Here is a 21,770-nt window from a genome sequence, read left to right on the forward strand (position 1 = left end):
CTGTGTAAATATCAGGACTCGATGGACATAGGTGCAACAGGAAAAGCAGCTCTCATATATGTGCTATATTTCATCAGTGTACTTAGCTGGATTTAGCTCGTTTGCTTTAAGTCCAGCTTTACATAATCAGACTTCTTTATGTTTAGTAGTAATTGCTCCTGCCAAAGCACTTGAAAATGAAGGTGTCACATTTAATTGACTATAACAAAATCCTATATATTTAAAGTGGAACTGTGGCCAAACTATGTGTATTCAAATATTTATATATTCTTAGCAAACAGTAAATAATCTATAGGACACACCCTCACTGACCTCTGTAGATGCAGGTCCTAGGGAGTAATTTATCCTCAAAAATATTTCAGCAGCTCAGCTCATTCTGCTTCCCTTTCCAGAAGTGACTTGGCAGGCTGGAAGCATTCTTATCTCTAATGTAAACAGAGAACATGTGCACAAAAGGAGGTGGAGAGCAAAGTGCTGTGAAGTGACTTAACCTCCCTGGCGGTATTCCCGAGTCTTTTCAGTAACAAGAGAGGTAACCCCGAGCTCGGGAATGCACAGAAAAGTGTCACTTACCTTGTCCCTGGGAGCCCGCGGTGTACTCTGCTGTACGCGGCCGGCCGATGCCGGCATCTGACTTTTCGTTTCGTTTTCGGGCGTCACAGCCGGCGGGAAATTCAAAAGTGAAAAGTTGTAATGTACACAGAATACACACAATACAATGTAATCTGCTATGATTACACTTATGTATCAAACTATTTCACTTCAATTTTGTCCCTAGAGCTTTGTCCAGTGCCCTGCCTGACACTTTTTCACAATTATAAGAAATTATAATATAATAAATAATTATAAAAAATTATAATAAAATAATTAAAAAAATGGTCCAGTAAATGGGAATTCTGGGGTCGTTGCCTGATCCGTACCACAGTAAATAAAGTACCAAGTTCGCACATCACTGAGCTCGGTCGCAGAATCCTCGCTGTCCTCACTTTCAGTGTCTGTTGAGGAATTTCCCAACGAATCGCTATCACTCAATTCTGCAAGTAGTTCTAATTTACTATCGCTGTTTTCTACCTGGTCTAAAACCGCTTTTGACCTAAAACAGCGACGATTCTGCGACCGAGCTCAGTGATGTGCGAACTTGGTACTCTATTGACTGTGGTACGGATCAGGCTGCGCCCCCAGAATTCCCATTTACTGGACCATTTTTTTAAATTATTATATTATAATTTTTTATAATTATTTATTATATTATAATTTCTTATAATTATTTATAATTTATTATATTATCATTTTTTAATTTCGTGTTTCAAACTTTATCATACCTGGGATGTCTACTGGACTCTTGTTTGGACAGATTTAGGTGAGTTATTCCTAAGATTTACTAAGAATTACAGGCCTACAATATAAAACAACAAATTTCCATGAAAAACAATGTACCGCTTTGGGATGCTAAAATCCTGAATAATCATACCGCCAGGGAGGTTAAAGGACTTCACTGCTTCTCTTGTAAACTTTGAGGATTAATTGTTCCACAGTGCCTGCAGCTACAGAGGTCAGTGGGGCTTCTGTTATAGCTGAACACCAGTTGGCCATAAAAACTTAACAGTGCTATCCTCTGCTTTCCTCCACTTCTGCAATGTGGGCAGGCCCTCGACCTACTCACATACAATGCAGAACTGTTGGTCATGTCAAACATTGTGATTAGGGATGCACCGATATATCGGCCGCTAAATGCCAAAAGTGCCATTTTCCGGCCGATACATCGGTGCATCCCTGCTTTCTTGCCTCCCTGCTGGGCGCTGCTCTGTGTCCCAGCGGGGAGGAGAGAAAGGGACAGCCGGCTGAGTGCTGCGTGAGGAGAGCGCTGTGAGCGGCCGTTGTCTCTCCTCCCACCCCGCTCAGCCGCCTATCACAGTGCGGCAGAGCGGTGTGGGGGCGGAGACATCACTGTCACAAGAGGCTGGGCTCTCCTCTCGCACCGCTCACTCAGCCTCCTGTGACAGCGTGTCAGAGAGGAGAGCAGGTAACAAGCACTCAGCGATCAGTGATCGCTGAGTGTTTGTAGATAATTGAGGACATGGTATGTGTACTGTATCCTCAATTATGAATGAATGGGAAGTGATCTACATCACCTCCTGTTCACTCATAATTGGGGTTATAGTAAACATACTATATTCTCAAGTTATGAATGAACAGGAACACTCATAGAGGATTCCTGTTCATTTATAACAGGGGATACAGAAAAAGAGATTGAGAACTCTGGGTTCTCAATCTCTTTTTCTATTTTAAAAGGGAAATACAAGGGGTCTGTTTACTTTACTTTTTCCCCGAAGCCCCTAAAAGTAAAGTAAAAAATAAAAATATTGAATAAAAAATGAATAAATAAATAAAAAAAATATTAAAACTTTTAAAGTTTATTAAAAATAAATAAAAATAAAATATTAAAAAATTTGAAAAAATAAAAACATTTTCGGTTTAGGCCTGACAATTTTTTTGTATTTTCCATTTCGTTTTGGTTTTTAAATTTCTATTTCGGTGCACCTCTAATTGTGATAGTATTTAAGTTATTGTGCTGAAAAAATGAGTTACTGAATCTTTATGTAAGTAAAGTCAGGAAGATCTAAACAATGACCAGGATCCTTTAATCAAGGTTTTTTTTGTGCAAAATCAAGAAGGGAAGTATAGAAAAAAAACTTCTAATTTTTGTTTTTCTTAACATTTTAGGGTGATAAAGAAGTATTTGAGAATTACTACAGAAAACAAAGAAAAAAACAAGCTCGATTAGTTCTCCAGCCTCAGTCAAACATGGTATGTATCATCATTTAAAGATTATTATTGAGAACATTTCTGAAAGTGGTTAGATGAAGACTTTTAAAACTGTGTTTTCTTTTTTCACTATAGCATGAGACAGTTGAGGGCTACAGAAGGTATTTCAGCCAGATTGTGGGGTAAGTATTATGTCGCTTGGAGAATCCTGGAAATATATATGCATATTATATATTTTTCTAGGAAATTAGATTAAAATTAAAACATGTCTGTGCTTAATGATCTTCAAAGGTTAGCCCACCCCAATCCACGTGCGTATAAGTGAGCTGAATTGCTCATTGACTACTTTTATCTTCCAGGATCTGCATAGGTAAGATACCCCAATGGAGATCCTGAAATTGCCCATAGCCACCAGGAAGTTCCACTACATACTTTGGAATGTAAAACAAAATATATTGTAACAGATAGAGTAAGACTTTGGCACACATTGGTCTCTATCAAACAATGATGTATAGAGTGGAGGATTTCCATTTTGTGGTCTACTATTTTAGAGAAGGCAGCTTATCAAGGTACGAGGAACTATTAGCATTTCTATTTAAAGCAAACCATGCCATTCCTCTTGCTAACCCATTTAATACCCTGTTTCCACGAAAATAAGACCTACCCCGAAAATAAGACCTAGTACTATTTTTGGGAATTGCCAAAATATAAGACCTACCCCGAAAATAAGACCTTGTTGTGACCGATCCCTGGGCCAGTGGTGGCAAAAGGGGGAATTTGAAGAGCCGCGGGAGAGAATCAGCGGTGCCAACAAAGCCAGCGCTAGAGGAAGCAAGGCGGCAGCGGAGGGAGCAAAGCCGCATAAGCCGATGCTTCCCCTATAGAGCCGTCTCCTGTCACAGGCGGAGTGATACCAAATGCACTCCGCCTGTGAGTAATCAATAGTGAAAGCGCGCTTCACTCATTCTGGCCAGCGATGGTTAACAAATTGCTCTTGGAAAGGTACGACACACCTGATTGCCCTGATCACCATATTCTTAACTTTGACACTCACTCCTGTCTTGTAAATCTTCTACCGGTAATAAGTGTGGATTGTTGTACATTTAAAAAAAATAAGACCTACCCCAAAAATAAGACCTAGTGTGTTATTTTGAGCCAAAAAAAATATAAGACAGTGTCTTATTTTCGGGGAAACACGGTAGTCGCTGTGCATAGAGTCACATCTCTTCAGCAATCTCTAGATAACGGTTGTGAAAAAACTGTGTATAATGCCTTACTTCAACTTTGGCTTTATGTCCCTTCATCCCACCTTTCCCTATTGGCTGGATTTATTTAACTTTTCTATTGTCTGACCTGGTTCTATCATTAGTAAAGGTGGGATTATGGCATTGTATTCTGACAAACTGCGTAAGAGCAAACCCTTCATCAGTATCTGACTTCCAGTTTTCACAGCTGGTATCTAGGGATTTCTAAAGAGCTGTGACAGAGAGAGGGAACAATAAATAGTTTCCAATAGCCACTATGCGCATGTAATGTTAGATAGGATAACAAGAAAAATGGCATTGCTTGCTTTAAAGCCCAACTGCTTGTTACATTTTACCCCCTTCCACCTCTCCCTTCCACGCCCTACCATCTAATTACTGGATGAAAAAAAAATCCTTATTTAAAAGTCCTTTTTTTACACACCTTAAGTGCCGTAGCCCCAAGTCTTCAACTCTTTTAGTTACTGCCTGCTTGGGTCCTTCTTTAAGTGGTTGTGTCAGCATGATATGGACACTTCCTGTTTAATGTCTATTGCCCAGGGTCCTCTCAGGATCCAGAAGACGACCCACATCAGCAGGGGGGAGTGAAGGGGACCAGCTATATTAAATGCCATTGCATAGCTGGTTTCGTGGTCCTCCCACCTGGAAACAGTAAAGGTGAGGGACCTAGAGGGGGAACTTAGTTGAGTATATCTGACTTCACAAGGTGAGGGGAAACAAAAGCCTATCAGGATGGGTTAGAGGTAGATGAGAGGGAGGGGTGGGAAAGTGATCAGAAGGATGTTAAGCCCTCCTAAAGAATAGTTGCCTCTCTTCTTTCAACATTGAGGCATCTACTGTATTTAAAATATAAAGTTACATTATATGAAACAGGCCTTCACTAAAAATATGTAAATATAGCATACCTCTATTGAAATTTATGTATTTGATATTTCTATTTTTGTTAGGTAGTCTTTTGAACTATTTAAGCTGCCCTATTAGGCTAAAGGAGACAGGAAATAAACAGTGTTTGGAAATGTGACCCCCTTATTACTGATAGAATTTAATATACACAGGTAAATATAAGTTTAAAAAAAACCCTTTACCTAAGTAATTTATTGAGTATGATGTGATTTATGTTTAGTGGCCCTTTAATAACAGATAATTGCTTCTTATCAGTATCATATCAGTCATCTACATGTGCTATAATTACAGTGATCAGTGAAATGCAGAGGAAATACCTTAAAGTGTATGTTAACCTTTATAATGATCTTCTTTTATTTGCTCCCTTTTGATCTGTTAAATTGAAAGCATTTTGTTATAGCTGTTAAATAAGTGCAAAAATAAAATTGTTGATCTTGTCCACAATTCAGAGCTGTGCTGTTTCCTGTTCTGTCTTTAAGAGCCCTCCTAGTTCTTATCTTGGGATTTCAAATCAATTAACCTTTATGTTGTGTACAATAGACTTGGGTGTGTCTGAGTAGTTCAGCAAAAGACAACTGGGAGTGCTGACAACACTTAGTCCACATAAAAATACTGTGTGTTGTCAGCCCACAACAGGACTTAGAAGACGAGTGCATATTTGGCACATCAACAGCTATATAGGACCTTTAAAGGGATAAAACCTGGGTAAATGTGCATGTATTGCAGAGGTGTGCTGCATATTTTTAATTTATTTATTCATTTATTTATTTACTTTGACCTGACATACACTTTAAACTAGGGATGCACCGATGCAATTTTTTTCAGTATCGAGTACAGGTACCGATATTTATATTTCAGTACGCGCTGATACCGAGTACCAATAACGGTACTTTCACTAGCATGGAGCTGTCATTACCCGCCGCACGGCTTCTTCATTGCCCAGGAAGCCATGTCCATGCTGTTTGACCAGCTCGATGCTGATTGGTGGGGAAGTCAGCTTCCCAGCCATTCAGCATGGAGCCAACCAAACAGCCCGGCCGGGTTCCTGGGCAATCAAGAAGCCTGGTGGCGTGTAATGACACACCGCCTGGCTTCCTGACTGACCGGAAAGCCGGCTCCTCGTTCCATTGCGGCACTGCTGGTCAGAGGAATTCTCTCTCTGACCGGAAGTTCCGATATCGAGGGCAAGTATCGGAGTATTTGGAGGAGTACGAGTACTCACCCAAATACTCGGTATCGGCACCAATGCTAGTATCGATATCTTTGCATCCCTACTTTAAACCTAACACTTTATTAGAATTTTTGTTTTTATCTGTGTCACCATTTTGGAGATTTGCCTGACTTACTACTCCAGGGACATGGTGACACAGGCACAGGAACTAATGAAGAATTTTTCCAATGAGTGCAAAAACAGCACCCAAGACAAATGTTATTAGTACAGTTGGGAAAAGTAAAAAAAAACTAAGTTTTATAACAGTTTGCATATCCTGTCCTGGGGATACTTGTTCTTAGGAAAACTAAATAAAACGTTTTTGCTGGAGTTGGGCTATAGTCATTTTTCATGCAAAATATGTAATTCTTTTACCATCACTCTCATTGCAGGTTTTTCGTTGTGGAAGATCACATTTTGCATGTGACTCAGGGTCTGGTAACGGGAAGCTATACCACAGAGCTGTGGACCATGGCGCAGTCAAAGATCATAGCCGCCCTACGCACACATTCAGTAAGTGACACCAATTTGGGGCTCCTTTTACGAAGAAGAGGCTTCTGTACGTTGAAAAGAAGAGTGATGTCAAAGTGAGAAATTGGCATTCCATTATGGTGCTTTTTTGTAATTAGATGTTGCTCAGAATTTGGAGGAGACCTGCCAGGCTTTTGTTTTTTCCCAGAAGACTCAGGCTGTGAGCCACAGCCATGGGCTATTTGCATAATCCTCCTCTGATTTACAACTGACTGGGCCCTCAAAACTCACTCTGAGTCCTGCACTTTAGAATATGCAGAGTTAATCTGCTGTTATTATTGCAATCTGTCCTCATTAGTCTCAACTGACCTCTTCATTAGAACAGACTGAATAGTTCAGTACTGGGAGCACCACCAGGAAATAGTTCCTAATTATCATTCCAAATAGCTAGGCCTCAAGATAGGCTCAGCCAGTAAAGCTCTATAGCTTGCCTTAACTGTCTATGTCGTCACGTTACAGAGCTTGACTTTGGGGTCATACTTGGGTCTTACAGCGCCTGACTTTGTTACTAGTTATTAGACGTTTGTAATTAGACAGTCAAGTAATATAAGAAGTATCTCTACCCATAAGGCAGCGGTTTCCTACATGGGGTTATGGGAACCAAATGATTGGTGTATTGTACTGGATCTCTGAATAATTAAAGGCGTAGTCCAAAAAATAATAAATGCACACTTCATAAAAATAAAGTTTTATGTTGTTTGATATTTCAGTTCATGTGCTTTACATGAATTTACCTAATTTTACATCATTTTATTTACATCAGTTAGCATAGTTACATCAGAAAATATCAGATTACATACATTTGCTACACAATAAACTATTTTTAAAAATGCACGCAGTTATAAACATTACACATAGGAGTGATTATCACTTTTTATGCCTGCTGACATGCAGTGGAGACAAGCATAAGAAAACGTTTGGAAGCATGAGGTCGCTATTTATGGAAGCTGCACCATTTAATACGTTCCAATTATTTGAATACACTGCACATTAGCACAGGTATATCCTGCTAGTGTAAATGTTATCAGTGGGAACTGCACCATGTATTACATTCCGATTATTTTATTACACTGCACATTAGCACAGGTATGTCCTGCTAGTGTGAATGTTATCAGTGGGACCTGCACCATGTATTACATTCCGATTATTTGATTACACTGCACATTAGCACAGGTATGTCCTGCTAGTGTGAATGTTATCAGTGGGACCTGCACCATGTATTACATTCCGATTATTTGATTACACTGCACATTAGCACAGGTATGTCCTTTTAGTATGAACACTATTCATGGGAACTGCATCATTTAATACATTCCAATTATTTTATTACACTGCACATTACCAGAGGTATGTACTGGTAGTGTGAATGTTATTCATGGGAACTGCACCATTTATTACATTCCAATTATTTTATTATGCTCAAATTAACACAGGTACAGTATGTCCTACTAGTGTGAATGATGCCTTGAGGCCTGTTCACACTTGTCGTTATCCTGCAGTAAAACACAAACATTTTACTGCATCAAATTGGATTTCATGTAGAAAGCCCTTTTATTACTATGTGGCAGTTTTTTTTTTTTTAAATGGACATTTACGCGTTTACACAAATTGTACAGGGCCAGTACAAATACACAAACTCATTTATCATGCAGTTTGGGCATTTTATAGGCATCTGCACCATGTCCAATCCCTGATCTAGATATTTCTTCTTCACTTTACATAATACATGATCAAAAAAAAAAGGTGAGTTTAAACACATGAAGTAACACACATAAAACAAGCTCATAAATATGCCCTGAGGGTATATTTATCATTGTTTGCTGCAGTGCTCACCTGTCAGGGCTGTTTGGTCGCTATAGGTACCAGACAGGTATGATTCAATAGATTCAGACCGCAAACCTCTCCGTCACCTTTATGTCCTCTGCAATGGCCAGTACCTGTAGGCAACTATAGGGAGTAAATCACACAACATATAAACAAAAAAAGCACAAAATGCAAAAACATATATAAAATTGTTTAATTCAGCCTTCATATTACAATACAGCTATCCATTTATTATTTAGAGAGGTCTTCAGAGCTCTGTCCGACTTCCTCAGGGGTGCCCACAAAGTTTGCACAGCGCCCTGCATTTTCATGGTGCAGGCAGACCCTTGTAAGGGGGAGCTTCTGATGTATAGGGGGGCTCCTGTTGTGAAGGTAGGACACCTAATGTAAAGGAAGGCTAGTTATCTGTTAAAAGGCTTAGGTATTGCCATATGGGATTTAGGAAAACGTGTCTATGCTCTGACTTGCAAGCTATGTGATTTCCCCCTATGGTATTTCTAGTTATTTGTGCATATTGATTTTTTTTTCTAATGACAGGTTTTGCTTTAAAGTCAATATTACATTAATTTTTACAGCTTTTACCAATATTTTTTAAATTCAGATAGACTATCAAGTATGGTTTATCTTGGCCCAGAGTTGTGTGTAATTACACATAGTATTGACATACAGGTGAGACTCGAATAATTAGAATATCGTGCAATGTTCATTTATTTCACTAATGCAACTTAAAATGTGAAACCAATATATGAGATAGACTCATGACATGCAAAGCAAGATAGTTCAAGCCGTGATTTGGCATAATTGTGATGATTATGGCTTACAGCTCATGAAAACCCCAAGAACCCCAAATCCACAACCTCAAAAAAGTAGATTATTACATGCAATCAATAAAACAAGGATTGTACATAGAACAATATCGGACCTCTGAAAAGTACAAGCATGCATATGTACTCAGTACTTGGTTTGGGCCCCTTTTGCAGCACTTACTGCAATTACTTTTGCACGATATTCTAATTATTCGAGTTTCACCTGTAATTACAGCATAGAGTGCTTCTTTTTAACATGAAAGTTCTAGTAGTCAGGACAGTTTAGAGAACTCGACAGTCCGCATTGTTCAGGTGTAACCCAGTGCCAATGGCTTTTACACCACTTTGAAGAAGATGGAGCTGGGCCAAGCAATCTGAAACAGGAGAGATAAGCTTCTGCTGCATAATTCATGTTATAAAATCCTTCTTTCTACTTCACATTTTTTTGACCTCTTCCAAACACTTAAAGTGTACGCTTATTCTAGCCATATATAAAAAGCTAATCTTTCATTGATAACATTAATAGATAGAGTAACCGACTGTACCTTTTCTGCCTGTGACAGTTAGCCCTAGTGCTGTCTCTTTCAAAATCATTCTAAATATTTTTGTTAACCCACATAGCAATGTGCCATATTCAGTGATTCTCATATTCGATTCATTTACAGTCATACTGCACTGACCCTGATCTGGTTTTGGAGCTGAAGAATCTGATCGTGGTGTTTGCTGATACTCTGCAGGTCAGTAAAATCTTGTTTCTCTCACACATAGTCTTAAGATTTTCTGCTCTCTGCAAGACATTACTAGATGCCAATAAAAGAAACAAATCAGCGTGTTTAGCTCTTTAGCAGTTTACAGTGTAGCTCTGACATGTAAGAATTAACTGTACTGCTGCAGAGTACACTCATGAATAGGCGAGCATTGTCACATGACCTGTTTCAGATCATGTGACACGTTTCTTCCTCCTCCTAGCACCCTTTTTTCCCCATCCAGTAGAATGAATGGGATTTTGATTGCTCCTGAGTTTCAATGAAAACTAAGCGCAAAGCACACAAGAGGAACTTCTTATAGGAAAGTATTAGTATGGCCAAACCACTGCCATATTTACTGCAGTACTTTATAAATGTGATGGAGTAGATTCTAACAGGAAAGCATTTGTTTGACCTAACCACTGCCTTATTTACTGCAGTGCTTTGTACATGTGATGGAGTAGATTCTAATAGGAAAGCATCAGTATGACCTAACCACTGCCATATTTACTGCAGTGCTTTATAAATGTGTAGTAGCAGTATGTTTGCAGTTCATTCCATTTAAAGTGCTGCAGCGGTTTTACTTTTATTGTATACCATAAGATTGTAGAATTGTATTGTATTTTGGAAGATTTTATCTTTTTAAAGGCCATTCATGTGTCACTTGTTCATTTTGTACTGAAATGCGTCTTTCTCTTTTTCAGGGATATGGATTTCCTGTAAATCGGTTGTTCGATCTTTTATATGAAGTCAGAGACAAATATAATGAAACTCTACTGAAAAAATGGGCTGGGGTGTTCAGGTATTTCTTGGTTTAACCCAGAAAGATATGCAAGTCTAAAAGTATAATGTGTGCAGACCTACCGATAACATTCACAAATATAAAGATTCCCAGACAGACTTTGTTATGTAGCCTGCTGTCCTTTGTTAGGCTAAAAGAAGGAGTAATTTCAGTATTTTTCTGTTATTGGACAGGAAGTCAAATGAATGCTGAAGAATAAGATTTACTACTATACTACCTTCATTTTAAACAAGAACTTCACCAAACCTGGTTTCTGTATTAGAAATCACAAACATAACTTAAACCCAAAAACAAAAATGTTATATATTGCAGCTTACTAATCCTTTAATGTGGTGGCTGCATTTGTTTTCTTTTTGTCTTTGTTTTTTTTTCTTTTTCACATGGTGATCCGGCCAGTAACACACTTCCTCTCTTAAGATGGCTCTACTCTGGAGGAACAGTGGAGCCACCTTTGGACAGCAGCATTGTCACCCTGTAGAGAGAGTAGCATTAGATGGACTAGCGGATTTAGATGGGCTTGCCAACAAATTGAATCCAAACACCAGCTAACACTTTTTAAGCAGTTACAGCAACAATTTTATTGGGGGTTACTTTGGTAGAATGCAAGCTTTTAATGATTTCCTTTGATTATTTGTGCTTCCACACTGCTGAACACTCTAGTGGAGAACATGGAGGTATCATTGTAAAGGTGGCCATACACTTTACAACCCTCGCAAGACTTTTGTCTTGCGAGGGTTGTAAGGTAATTAAAAAAACTTACGATCTGCCCATCTTGGACAGGCAGGTCGTACTTGCGATGACCGCAATGCTGAACGGGCAGTGTGCACTTGCGGACACCGGCCCTTTCGGCATTTATCTTACGAGCATGCGACACACCCGCCGACGATCGTACGATTCTCGGCGGGTTTTCAAACATGTTCCTAAGATAAAAGTCGTGCGACCGTACACTAGAAATGGTCGCACGCCTTCCACACACCTTGCGATTATCGTATGATCGCGGGATTTACCGCGATTATCGTACGATAATCGCAAGGTGTGTGGGCACCTTTAAGGATGTTAGAACCCGTGCTTTCATTTCCAACATCTTACAGCTGGGCTGCACTCACGAGGAAGAGGAGTGAACACACACAGTTCCTATTTGTTTTTTCTTCCACTTTATAGGGAATCCATTAACATTATTTGTTTTTGTTTTTACTGAAAGCTATGTTTTTCACAAATTGCATTCTGGTAATGTTGTGATCAGATTAGAAAGATATAGTGGAGATCTTCTTTAAAGGATTGCTAAAACCAAGAACAAAAAATTTAACATGTTGCAGCTTTCCAGTCCTTCGATGTGGTGGCTGCATTAATTGTAATTTTCAGGCTAAGAACCTTTACAGGAGGTACTACCTGTTGATCTTGTCCTTGTCTCTTCCTGTGAGCTGGATAGAAAGCAAAACATTTGTATCTTCAATGTAAACTACCAAACCCATCATCCCATATGTAATGGAGATGAAAAACACAGACATGTTTGAAGTTCAGCCAGGGAAACACCTGTGGCTCCTTTTTATAGATTACATGAAGAAGTGAGCCTAGCCACCTAAGAACAGGAAGTGTGATATTTACAGGATTCTACCTTCCTCTACATACCCAAAAAGAGATTATTCTGCTCATAGAAAATACATTTTAAATCCCTAAACCCACATAATTCTGTAAACCTGATATGTACATAATCCACTATATGCTCTATTGTAGATTCATGTTTGTTTATGGTTCCAAAGCTTGCCACATATCTCAAGCAACTTATCCATTGTTTTCTCCCCACTGTATGGCCCAATCATTTATATATCCAACGTTTGAACATAGCAAACTTATTTATGTTGTTTTCTTCGCAAACCCAAATTGTATCCTGATGTGCACTGGGTGTGTTGTCAGGCTAATCCCCCTTTAATCATGCAAAGCCTTACTTGATAAACACACTGCCTCCTTGTGCAAATGAAATGGTGCTAAAACAGGAAAATGTATAATCCCAATTCCACCAATATGTATATATAGTACATGTCAGGATTTCCACTCTCCTTAATACATACAGACACATGTATATCCAATGTTTGCTCGAGATACACCACTAGAACAAACACTAGCAGTGCTAAGGGAAGTATGGATTGTCCATAGAGTAGTCCACAAAGCTCGTAGAGGCTTTATTATCTGCAGAACTCCAGTTTCAGGGAGTTCACCCCTCTTTGATCTGTACCTATCCGGGACTTAGTATGCTCCGCTTTATACTTTACAGTCTGATTTCAGAATTGAGACGGCAGGTCCCTTAAAACTGAACTCCGACCTTACCTTCAGTCTTGCACAGTTGTAGAGGCTCCTCTCCTGTACTGAAATTGCTTACTCTAATTTCACTCCACACTGTGAGCTTCTCACAATGTAAATTAGAAGCTGCAGCAAGTCATAGCCCGCCTCATTTACTTTCCTCCCCAGCCTTACTGTCCCTGGCCCCCCCTTTTCATTCATTGGATTTCAGTTCTTTCAATCATGAAGGCTCAGTATCACATATGGGCATTACCTAGGGTGGTGTGCATGCAAATGCAGTCTGTCTAGGAATGCCTACGCCTCTAGACTGACATCCACCCATAGAGGCATTTTGGGGCTTTTGGATTTGGGGTCGACCGATGTCAATTTTTCAGAACCGATACCGATTATGGCCCACCTTTTAGGCCGATAACCGATATCACGTAACGATATTCTGTTTACATCCAGCTGCGCCAGAAGCTGAATATAAACAGCAGGCAGTCGCCTGGTATCAGTCACCCTCTCGCCCCCCGCCCTATTCATCTGCTGGCAGCAGGATTCTGCAGCTGGCAGCTGAATGTAAACAGCAGGCAGTGGGCAGTGCAATAGCAGCCTGGCTATTAAACCCGCCCACTGCCTGCTGTCAATCAGCAGAGGAGCGCACATGATGGAGGAATTGATCCACAGTGGTTGGGAGCAATAGCCATTCAGCTACTGGCTATTTCAATTTGCAAGGTCCACTCCTCTTCTGATTGATAATAGAGTAGGCAGCGGGTGCAATAGCCAGGCTGCTATTGGCTATTGCAATTTGAAATAGCCAATAGCAGGCTGACTATTGATTCCCCTGCTATCTGCTGTTCTTTCTGAAGATTGGTGGCGCAGGCAGTGGCACAAACAAGTATAAAAGAGGAACTTTACCCATAACTTTGAATTGACAACAAAAAAACACCTTTTGAAATGTTTAGAAATGACAATCTACAAACAGATACTTCTATATAATTTTTATTCTTTGCATACCTTATTTTTCTTTTCCTCCCCATTCTTCTCACAGTGGCCATCCTTTTTACTAAGGGAAGATTAATATAGCTCCCTGTCACATATGACTAGGACATGTGACCATGCACATCATCTCAAAGGAGAAAAATGTATATTTCTGAGATTTTGCTGTTTACAGATGAGATTCCCAGCAATGCACTGCTGATGTAATCTTCTTGCAACTCTTGGGCACAGATAACATCACTAATGCCCAAGAGGACCAGGAAGTGGAAAAACAATAATTGTATGTAAAAGAAATCAGCATGCAGAGCTGCATGCTGAGATGATTTTAAGTGAAAGGGGTAAAGGTCCGCTTTTAAAGTTTTCCTTTACAGGTGCCCTAAAATAAAGTCAGCATGGTTCATTATAATATAGGCACACACTGCTATTTATTAGCGTTTAGATATTCCTACTCCATTATACAGTAAAGGCTGAAAGTTTGGCGAATATTTCAAATACTTTACTCATTTAACACGCAGCACCATCTTGTTTTTCTGCTTATAGGGACATTTTTGAGGCCGACAACTACAGCCCTATCCCAGTAGCTAATGAAGAGGAGTACAGAGCTGTAGTCAGCAGATTTCCTTTTCAAGATCCCGAAGGTGACAAGGTAAGCAATACTTACAAAGGTGTGTTGAGAGAACAGTTGTCTCCTGAAGCAACCGATTCCCCACATCCCAGTACCCATATGAGGAAGTGGAATGGGATGTCTGGTTGCTATGGATAAAAAAACGATTTCTTCTTTACATGTATTTGTTTCTTCTTCATCCATTGAGGGACACATGAAGTCCCTGTAGTATGGGGTTTGGTTGTATAAGGAAGAGTTTCTATTTATCACGGACTTTAGATTTTATAAAGGTTATGTGTGCATGAGACTAATGACAACTTTATTTTTCAGCTATCCTTTCCAAAGAAGCTCCCCATGTCTCATTCAGTCCCACAGATTTATATGCAAGTTAAAGAATTTATTTATGCAAGCCTTAAATTTTCGGAATCGCTTCATCGAAGGTATGCATGCTTATATTTTGTTTTACATCATCATTTACAAAAGATGGATAATAACCGGCGGTCGGTAGTGACATAATACAAAGATATATTGCACAATATTAAAGCCCTATAAATATGCTTTATCAATGTTAACTGGTATTAGAAGGCCTAAAATGGGGGACATAAGTCACTGCATTCCTAACATTGCTCTTCACCTTAGTAATCTGACCACTTTTATTTGCCCTGTAGGTGCACTTAAAAGCAGAACTCCGGGCAAAAATGTTCATAGCCCTTGCAGTGGGGCTACCACTGCACTGCAGGGGTTAAGTGCTTGTTTTCGTCTAGGCGCTAAAAAAAAAGAAGAAAAGTTATACTCATGCGAAACGTGGAGCCATCTATCTGCTACTCCGTTCCCTGATGTCTGAATCCCCCTCCGCTGCAACATAGTATGTCCCTGGGCGTCCTTACATCCTATACACAGTGTATAGAATGTGATGATTCAGGGACCGTAGATTGCTGCAGTGGAGGGGGAGACAGGCTCCCCCTTCACTGCAGCAAGTATAACTTTTTTTTTTTTAGCATCAGAAAAAAATGAACACTTAACCCTTGCAGTATGGGGGTAGCCCCTCTGCAAGGGCTAAGACCATTTTTGCCCGGAGTTCTGCTTTAAGGTCACCATGGAAATTAAATGATTTCAGCAATTTTGCGGGGTATTTGGATAACTTAAAAGGGCAACTGTTTTCTTTAAAAAAACATTGCTTTACCGTTTCCTGTGATCAGTTTACTTATCAATACTGTTATCAATCATCATTTATTTAGTTCAACAATTCTGAATTTTTAAGTGTACTTCCATTTTTGCAGTCATGTTTGAGTGGTTGTAATGTGACCATATTTCATGTTACACCCTGAATATAGGTGTAACATGAAGCATGGTCCTAAGGGTAAACGTAACCCTTAATATTGAACCTTTTCATTGTTGTCCAGCTGTAACATCTGTGTTTTGAAATGTAGCTCAGCCATCAAAAGTGTGAGCTGGCACATGTTAGAGAAAGGGTTAAAGCAGGGGTGGGCAACTCTGGCCCTGCAGCTGCTGTAGAACTACAAGCCCCATGAGGCGTTGCAAGACTGACAGTTACAGCAGTTACAGTTATGACTCCTAGAGGCAGGTTGGGATTTGTAGTAAAAGCACATGGAGAGCCAGATTTGCCCACCTCTGGGTGAAAGAGTCAGCCTTTTTGAAATGGGAATACCGGATTTCAGCTACGACTTATGCTTTATTTCCACTAGAGAATTCTTGGTAAACTGGCTGAAATTCATTCAGTGGGTGGCCCTGTTGGCATCCTTCTATCCAGCATCCTGCAATCAGAGAATCAATGGAGCAAGATGGAAACTGATCGGACAGTGACGGCAGCCAATCAACTGCCATCACTGTCCGAGTATTCTGACTACGGCAAACTTGCGCCAGCAAAATCGCCCAGTCCATTCATTCTGTTTAATGTGTATGGAGGAATCCATCCATTATATATTTTTCATTCAGCCCGCAGGTTGAACAAAACAAATATAACAGTGTATGGCCAGCTTAGGTTCTAAAGAAAATGCTAATTCCCAAAATACCTGAATTTAACAGATGCTCCTGTAAGTGAAGCTGGGACCCTCTGTGCAAGTATATAGTTGAAAAATGTCACCAGCACACCAAATCCATGACTACATCAAGTGTTAATTTATTGACGTATGCTGTCTCTCACTTGCAAGTGTTTTCGCTGCCATGCAGGGTCCCCTCCATCAGGCTCGGAGATGAGCCTGATAAAGGGGACCCTGTGTGGAGCTGAAAGCACTTGCAACCGAGAGAAAGCATACATCAATAAACGAACACTTGATGTAGTCATAGATTTGGAGTGCTGGTGACATTCTTCAACTATATACATGTGGCGGCGCCATCCGTAGTCATTTCATGCACCCGTTTGCATATCCATATGGGAATCCCGGTAAGGAGTGCAGCAAGTATCCTCTTTCTTGTTCCTCTGTGCAAGTATCTCGCGGCTTAAAACCTTCTGTCGGTTTCTCATCCTGCCAAAATCCACCCTGAATCTATTGTAGGTTTGACCTTTTTATTCTAAATCTAAAACCGCATCAGAGCAGGGAGAATGAAAGTATCCTGAACTGCCCAGCATCTCGTCTAATGCTCATCTGTGTCCTCTACACCGTATATGAACACTGACAAAATGAGCTGTTTGTTTAGTCTGAGCAGATTAACCTGTTCTATTGTGATACGCATTCTCTGTAATTGTCTCTCTCTACCTGGCCTGCTTTCAATCAGATAGAATAACATTTGAGAGCTCAGCTTGAAAACACAGCAGCCAGAAGCCACCTTCCAGCTTATCTCTCATTTCTTATCTGTTAATGAATGGAAATGAGCGTAGCTTCACACATCCTTAATTGATCCCGAGGACAATTTACACATAGTAACGAGTAACCTTTTGACCTAACCTGTAAATATTTACTGACCAAACACAGGTAGAATATACGCCGAACTAACTGCTTGTCAAAAACTAGACAAACAGTTTGCGAGAGGTGAAGAAATAACCCACTACAGTAATTATGAAGTGTGACCGCGCTAATTATCTGACGTGTGCGCACAACAACTCAGCGGCACCCTGTTGTGATACGATCTGGTGTCAGCTTAAATTAAACAAAGTCAGAAACCGTGTGGTTAATAGTCCAGAGGCAATAGGTATCATTTGCACACAGGACCAATATAAAAATGGTTTTCTTTTTGATTTTTTAAGTGACACTAAACTCAGAAGTTAATTCTTAAAAATGCATTCAAGTACCTTCACTATTAACAATACTGGACCTTATTTGTGTATCACTCGGCTGTAGATCCTCAAATCATCTCTGAATTGGTGCTGACACTGTCCTTCCTTCTGGAGGGGGGCTACTTTTGTTCCCCATGGTCCCTGTGTGTGTAAAGTAGCCACTGCTCCAAGCTCAGTTCAAGCTGGACTACAATCTCATGTTGAATTTACTAATTTGTATTGAGATTGAAGTCCATCACGGGCGGGAGCTTGGAGCAGTGACTTCTTTACAACACACACAGGGACCATGGGGAACAAAAGTAGCCACCCTCCAGAAGGAAGGACAATGTCAGAGATGATTTGAGGATCTAAAGCCGAGTGATACACAAATACGATATATAGTTGAGATATTTGAATGCATTTTTAAGAATTAACTTCTGAGTTTAGTGTCACTTTAAAGTGTTTCCCAGCAGTCTCATGACTGTTTGCTCAGTCCCTATAGCTGTGAAGGTTTGGACTTGTTCTTGAAGTTATACATATTAGTCTTAACAAGATGTTTCAAAAAGGAGGCCAACTGATCTGGCCACTTGGTGGAGTTTTAGGCATCTGCCTTGTTATCTTTAATTGTTGATCAGACACACAGGACACACACACACACACACACACACACACACACACACACACACACACACACACACACACACCGAGTAGAGTCATAAATCATGGTTCAGTTTATTGTCACAATTTGTCATAAAGCGTCACCATTTCGGGACCACAAAGGATCCCTTCTTTAGGGCAACATAGTGACCTCACCATCTTGATAGAAGAACTCCGGGCAAACTCTTTCTTAACCCTTGGAGTGGGGCTACCCCTGCACTGTAAGGGTTAAGTGCTTGTTTGTGTCTAGGTGCAAAAATAACAAAGTCATACTCACCTGATCCTCAGAGCTGACCGTTTGTTACAGCATTCCCTCCAACTTGTCTCCTCCTCTGCTGCAGTGATGGTAAGTCCCTCGGTGTCCTCACGTCCTATACACTATGTATAGAACGTGATGACTCAGGGACCTTAGACTGCTGCAAAGGAGGAGGAGACAGGCTGGAAAGACCGGTCTAAAAACAAGCCGGCTCAAAGGTTCAGGTGAGTATAACTTTGTTATTTTTGCACCTAGACACAACCGTAGCCCCATTATACTATGATTGTTGTTTTTATTATTATTATTATTGGTATTTTGAGGAGTAACGTGGCTTAAGAAATATGGTATATTGAGAGGAAAATTAGTTTTATAAAAAAAAAGAGGGCTTTTTTTTTTTGCTTTGTTTTCTGGGTATGTACGTATTGTCATCTGTTCTGTATTGCTGTTCTAATATGTAACTATGGATGTATAAGTCTGTCTTATGTATTGTATTATTAAAATTAAAAAAAGTATTGAATTAAAAAAATAAATAATAATAATATGATTGTTATTATTATTATTACTACTACTAATATGATTATTATTATTGTTGTTGTTCAAATTATTATTACAATTATCAATGTTATATTTAAATGTGTCATTAGTAGTAGGTGTCTGGGCACAAATGATATATATGGAGGAGGGAATGAGCTCTGTAACTGTAATGGGTAGATCACTTGTTCAGTGCACACTATGGCAGCCCCTGCTGTGTGTTGATGACAGCTACACTTCAAGATATAATTTCCATCAGATCTGAATAATCTCATGTAACATTTTTTTTTTTTTTTCACTGGACAAGTTCGGGGTTTGTTTGAGGCTAAGACAGGGACAGAAGCTAATCTAAATAGGATTATTTTTACATTTTTTCTCTTACGCATTTGTAAAGCAGAAATCTAGTTTTGTTATGTGCTGCTTGATGGATTCGGAGATAAGTCTGCAGACAAAGAAACAGTCATATTGCGGGGTTTTAATAATTCCCAGTTGAGGCAGTGTCAGAGAGCAGGAGTCAAAGGTTTGTTGCTGGTGGCGCCTGGAGTGGAAAGAAACCCAGAAATGATGGGGTTACCAGCGGCCGCAGACAAAGGCCGTTCTGTGGACATTTTATCTCATTCATATTTTAGGATGTATTCTCGGTGTTCCGTGCTGTTTAATACATATGTTTTCCTGACCTTTTCCAGCTCGACAGAAATTGATGATATGCTAAGGAAATCAACGAACCTACTTCTCACAAGAACCTTAAGCAGCGGATTGCAGAACCTTATCAAAAAGCCTCACATAGGTCTGACTGAGGTAAGTATTATTTTCTATATGTACCTGTGCAAGGAATTACAGAGAACCGTTCTCAACAACCATTCTATGTTGGCATATTAAAGGCTAAGTGCACCTTTTTGGCCATGTTTCATATTACACCCATATTTAGGCTGTAACATTAAACATGGTAAGATAGCAGACCCCCACCCCCCTTTCTGTCTCCCCACTTATCTGAATTGCGGGGTTCCTCTCCCCACATGCTGACGCTGTTGTCTGAATTTGGTGCAGCTGTGCGTGGCTTCTCCCACACAGTAGCGTCTGGTAGGAAGAACTATAAGTCCCACCTTCCACTGCGGCAGAGAGACTTGTCGTTTCAATGGAATGCAAGTCCGGGAACGTCATTGTACTTGTGTTCCACTAACACTTCTTCCGTTCCTCGATATGGACATGGACGGGAGGAACAGTCTGCAGCAGCCAGGGCATTGCACCTACAATCCACTGATTGCGGTTGCAATCTTTTACTGGCTCCAATGCAAAAAAATAATAAATGAACATTTTTTCTTTTATGATAAAGTGTGCGCATTTAGTATTTTAAAAAAAAAATGTTTTTATAAAAAGTGGCATTTGCCTTTAAACTTACCTTTCCTTGTGCCTCATGCAGCCCTTGTGCTCCTTCCTTGTGGGTCTTAGGCGGTCTAAATTAATTGAGGCGTTGAATGTTTCCTCTAGGATTTCCACAGACATCATTTCACAGCTAGTGACCTTAGAAAAGTATTTTTTTCAAAAAAGCCAGAGTTCTGCTTTAAAATAGAGCTGAAACCAAAACTTTTTATTTAGCTTTGGATACAGTAAGGGAGGGTTATAACCCCTGTCAGCTTTTTTTTATGCCATCTGTGTCCCTTTTGGGGAGATTTTCCTTCACTTCCTGTTTGATAGCCACAACAGGAAGTGAGAGGAAATCCCTCCAAAATTAAGGAAATCTTTGGTGGTCATCAGGGTCACCAGAACTAATGTCTCTAATAAAAGACTTCCCATCGATTCCTGTTCTGGCTTCATTTGTACTTTAATCACCTCTGTTCAGTTTGTTTTTAACAATTGGGCATATGTGGCTTTCAGTAAAAGCAGATTGACACCTTATAAAGTGAATTTACTTAGCACAACATGAGTTCAGTATTCCTTTTTCGAAGCGTCTAGTAGGGTTGGGATAGGACCACCAAAACGGTTCACTACTTAATATGGCCAATCACTAGAATGTAAGACTTTTTTTAACATATTCCCCCATCCTGTTAAATAGTGTGGATGGTAAAATCCCCCCCTCACCGGGCTATTGTATTCTGACACCAACGGGTTGACTTTGGGCGAACATGGGGGAAGAGGGTCCCAAGGGCGTCACATATAGAGCTGCAGCTAACGATTATTTTCAAAATCGATTAGTTAGCCGATTATTAAGTTCGATTAATCGGTTAATCGGATAAAAAATTAAATGTTAAAAAATAAGTGCTCAATTTTCAGGCAATTCAGCAGGATGCCTGTGATCAGACGCCTTTAGATCTTTAGGCGTTTAGGTAATGTAAGATACCACCACACATATTACAATCTGTTTTATTACAGAAATATAATGCA

At 39.8% G+C, this 21,770-nt stretch overlaps 1 protein-coding gene across 6 annotated transcripts in view; it reads left to right on the forward strand.

The window, feature by feature from the left end:
• EXOC6 (exocyst complex component 6) overlaps positions 1–21,770 on the forward strand; it is a 185,039-nt gene that overhangs the window by 80,477 nt on the left and 82,792 nt on the right. For all 6 annotated transcript variants that reach the window (XM_018558692.1, XM_018558694.1, XM_018558693.1 and 3 more), the window contains exons 9-16: positions 2,725–2,808; positions 2,902–2,948; positions 6,534–6,654; positions 9,968–10,039; positions 10,753–10,850; positions 14,667–14,772; positions 15,061–15,170; positions 20,075–20,186. In XM_018558692.1, coding sequence (XP_018414194.1) covers positions 2,725–2,808; positions 2,902–2,948; positions 6,534–6,654; positions 9,968–10,039; positions 10,753–10,850; positions 14,667–14,772; positions 15,061–15,170; positions 20,075–20,186 — 750 coding nt within the window. The remainder of the gene's footprint in view (positions 1–2,724; positions 2,809–2,901; positions 2,949–6,533; positions 6,655–9,967; positions 10,040–10,752; positions 10,851–14,666; positions 14,773–15,060; positions 15,171–20,074; positions 20,187–21,770) is intronic.

This window comes from Nanorana parkeri, unplaced genomic scaffold (genome assembly GCF_000935625.1).
Source record: "Nanorana parkeri isolate BGI_ZX_2015 unplaced genomic scaffold, ASM93562v1 scaffold353, whole genome shotgun sequence".
Lineage (NCBI taxonomy): Eukaryota > Metazoa > Chordata > Amphibia > Anura > Dicroglossidae > Nanorana > Nanorana parkeri.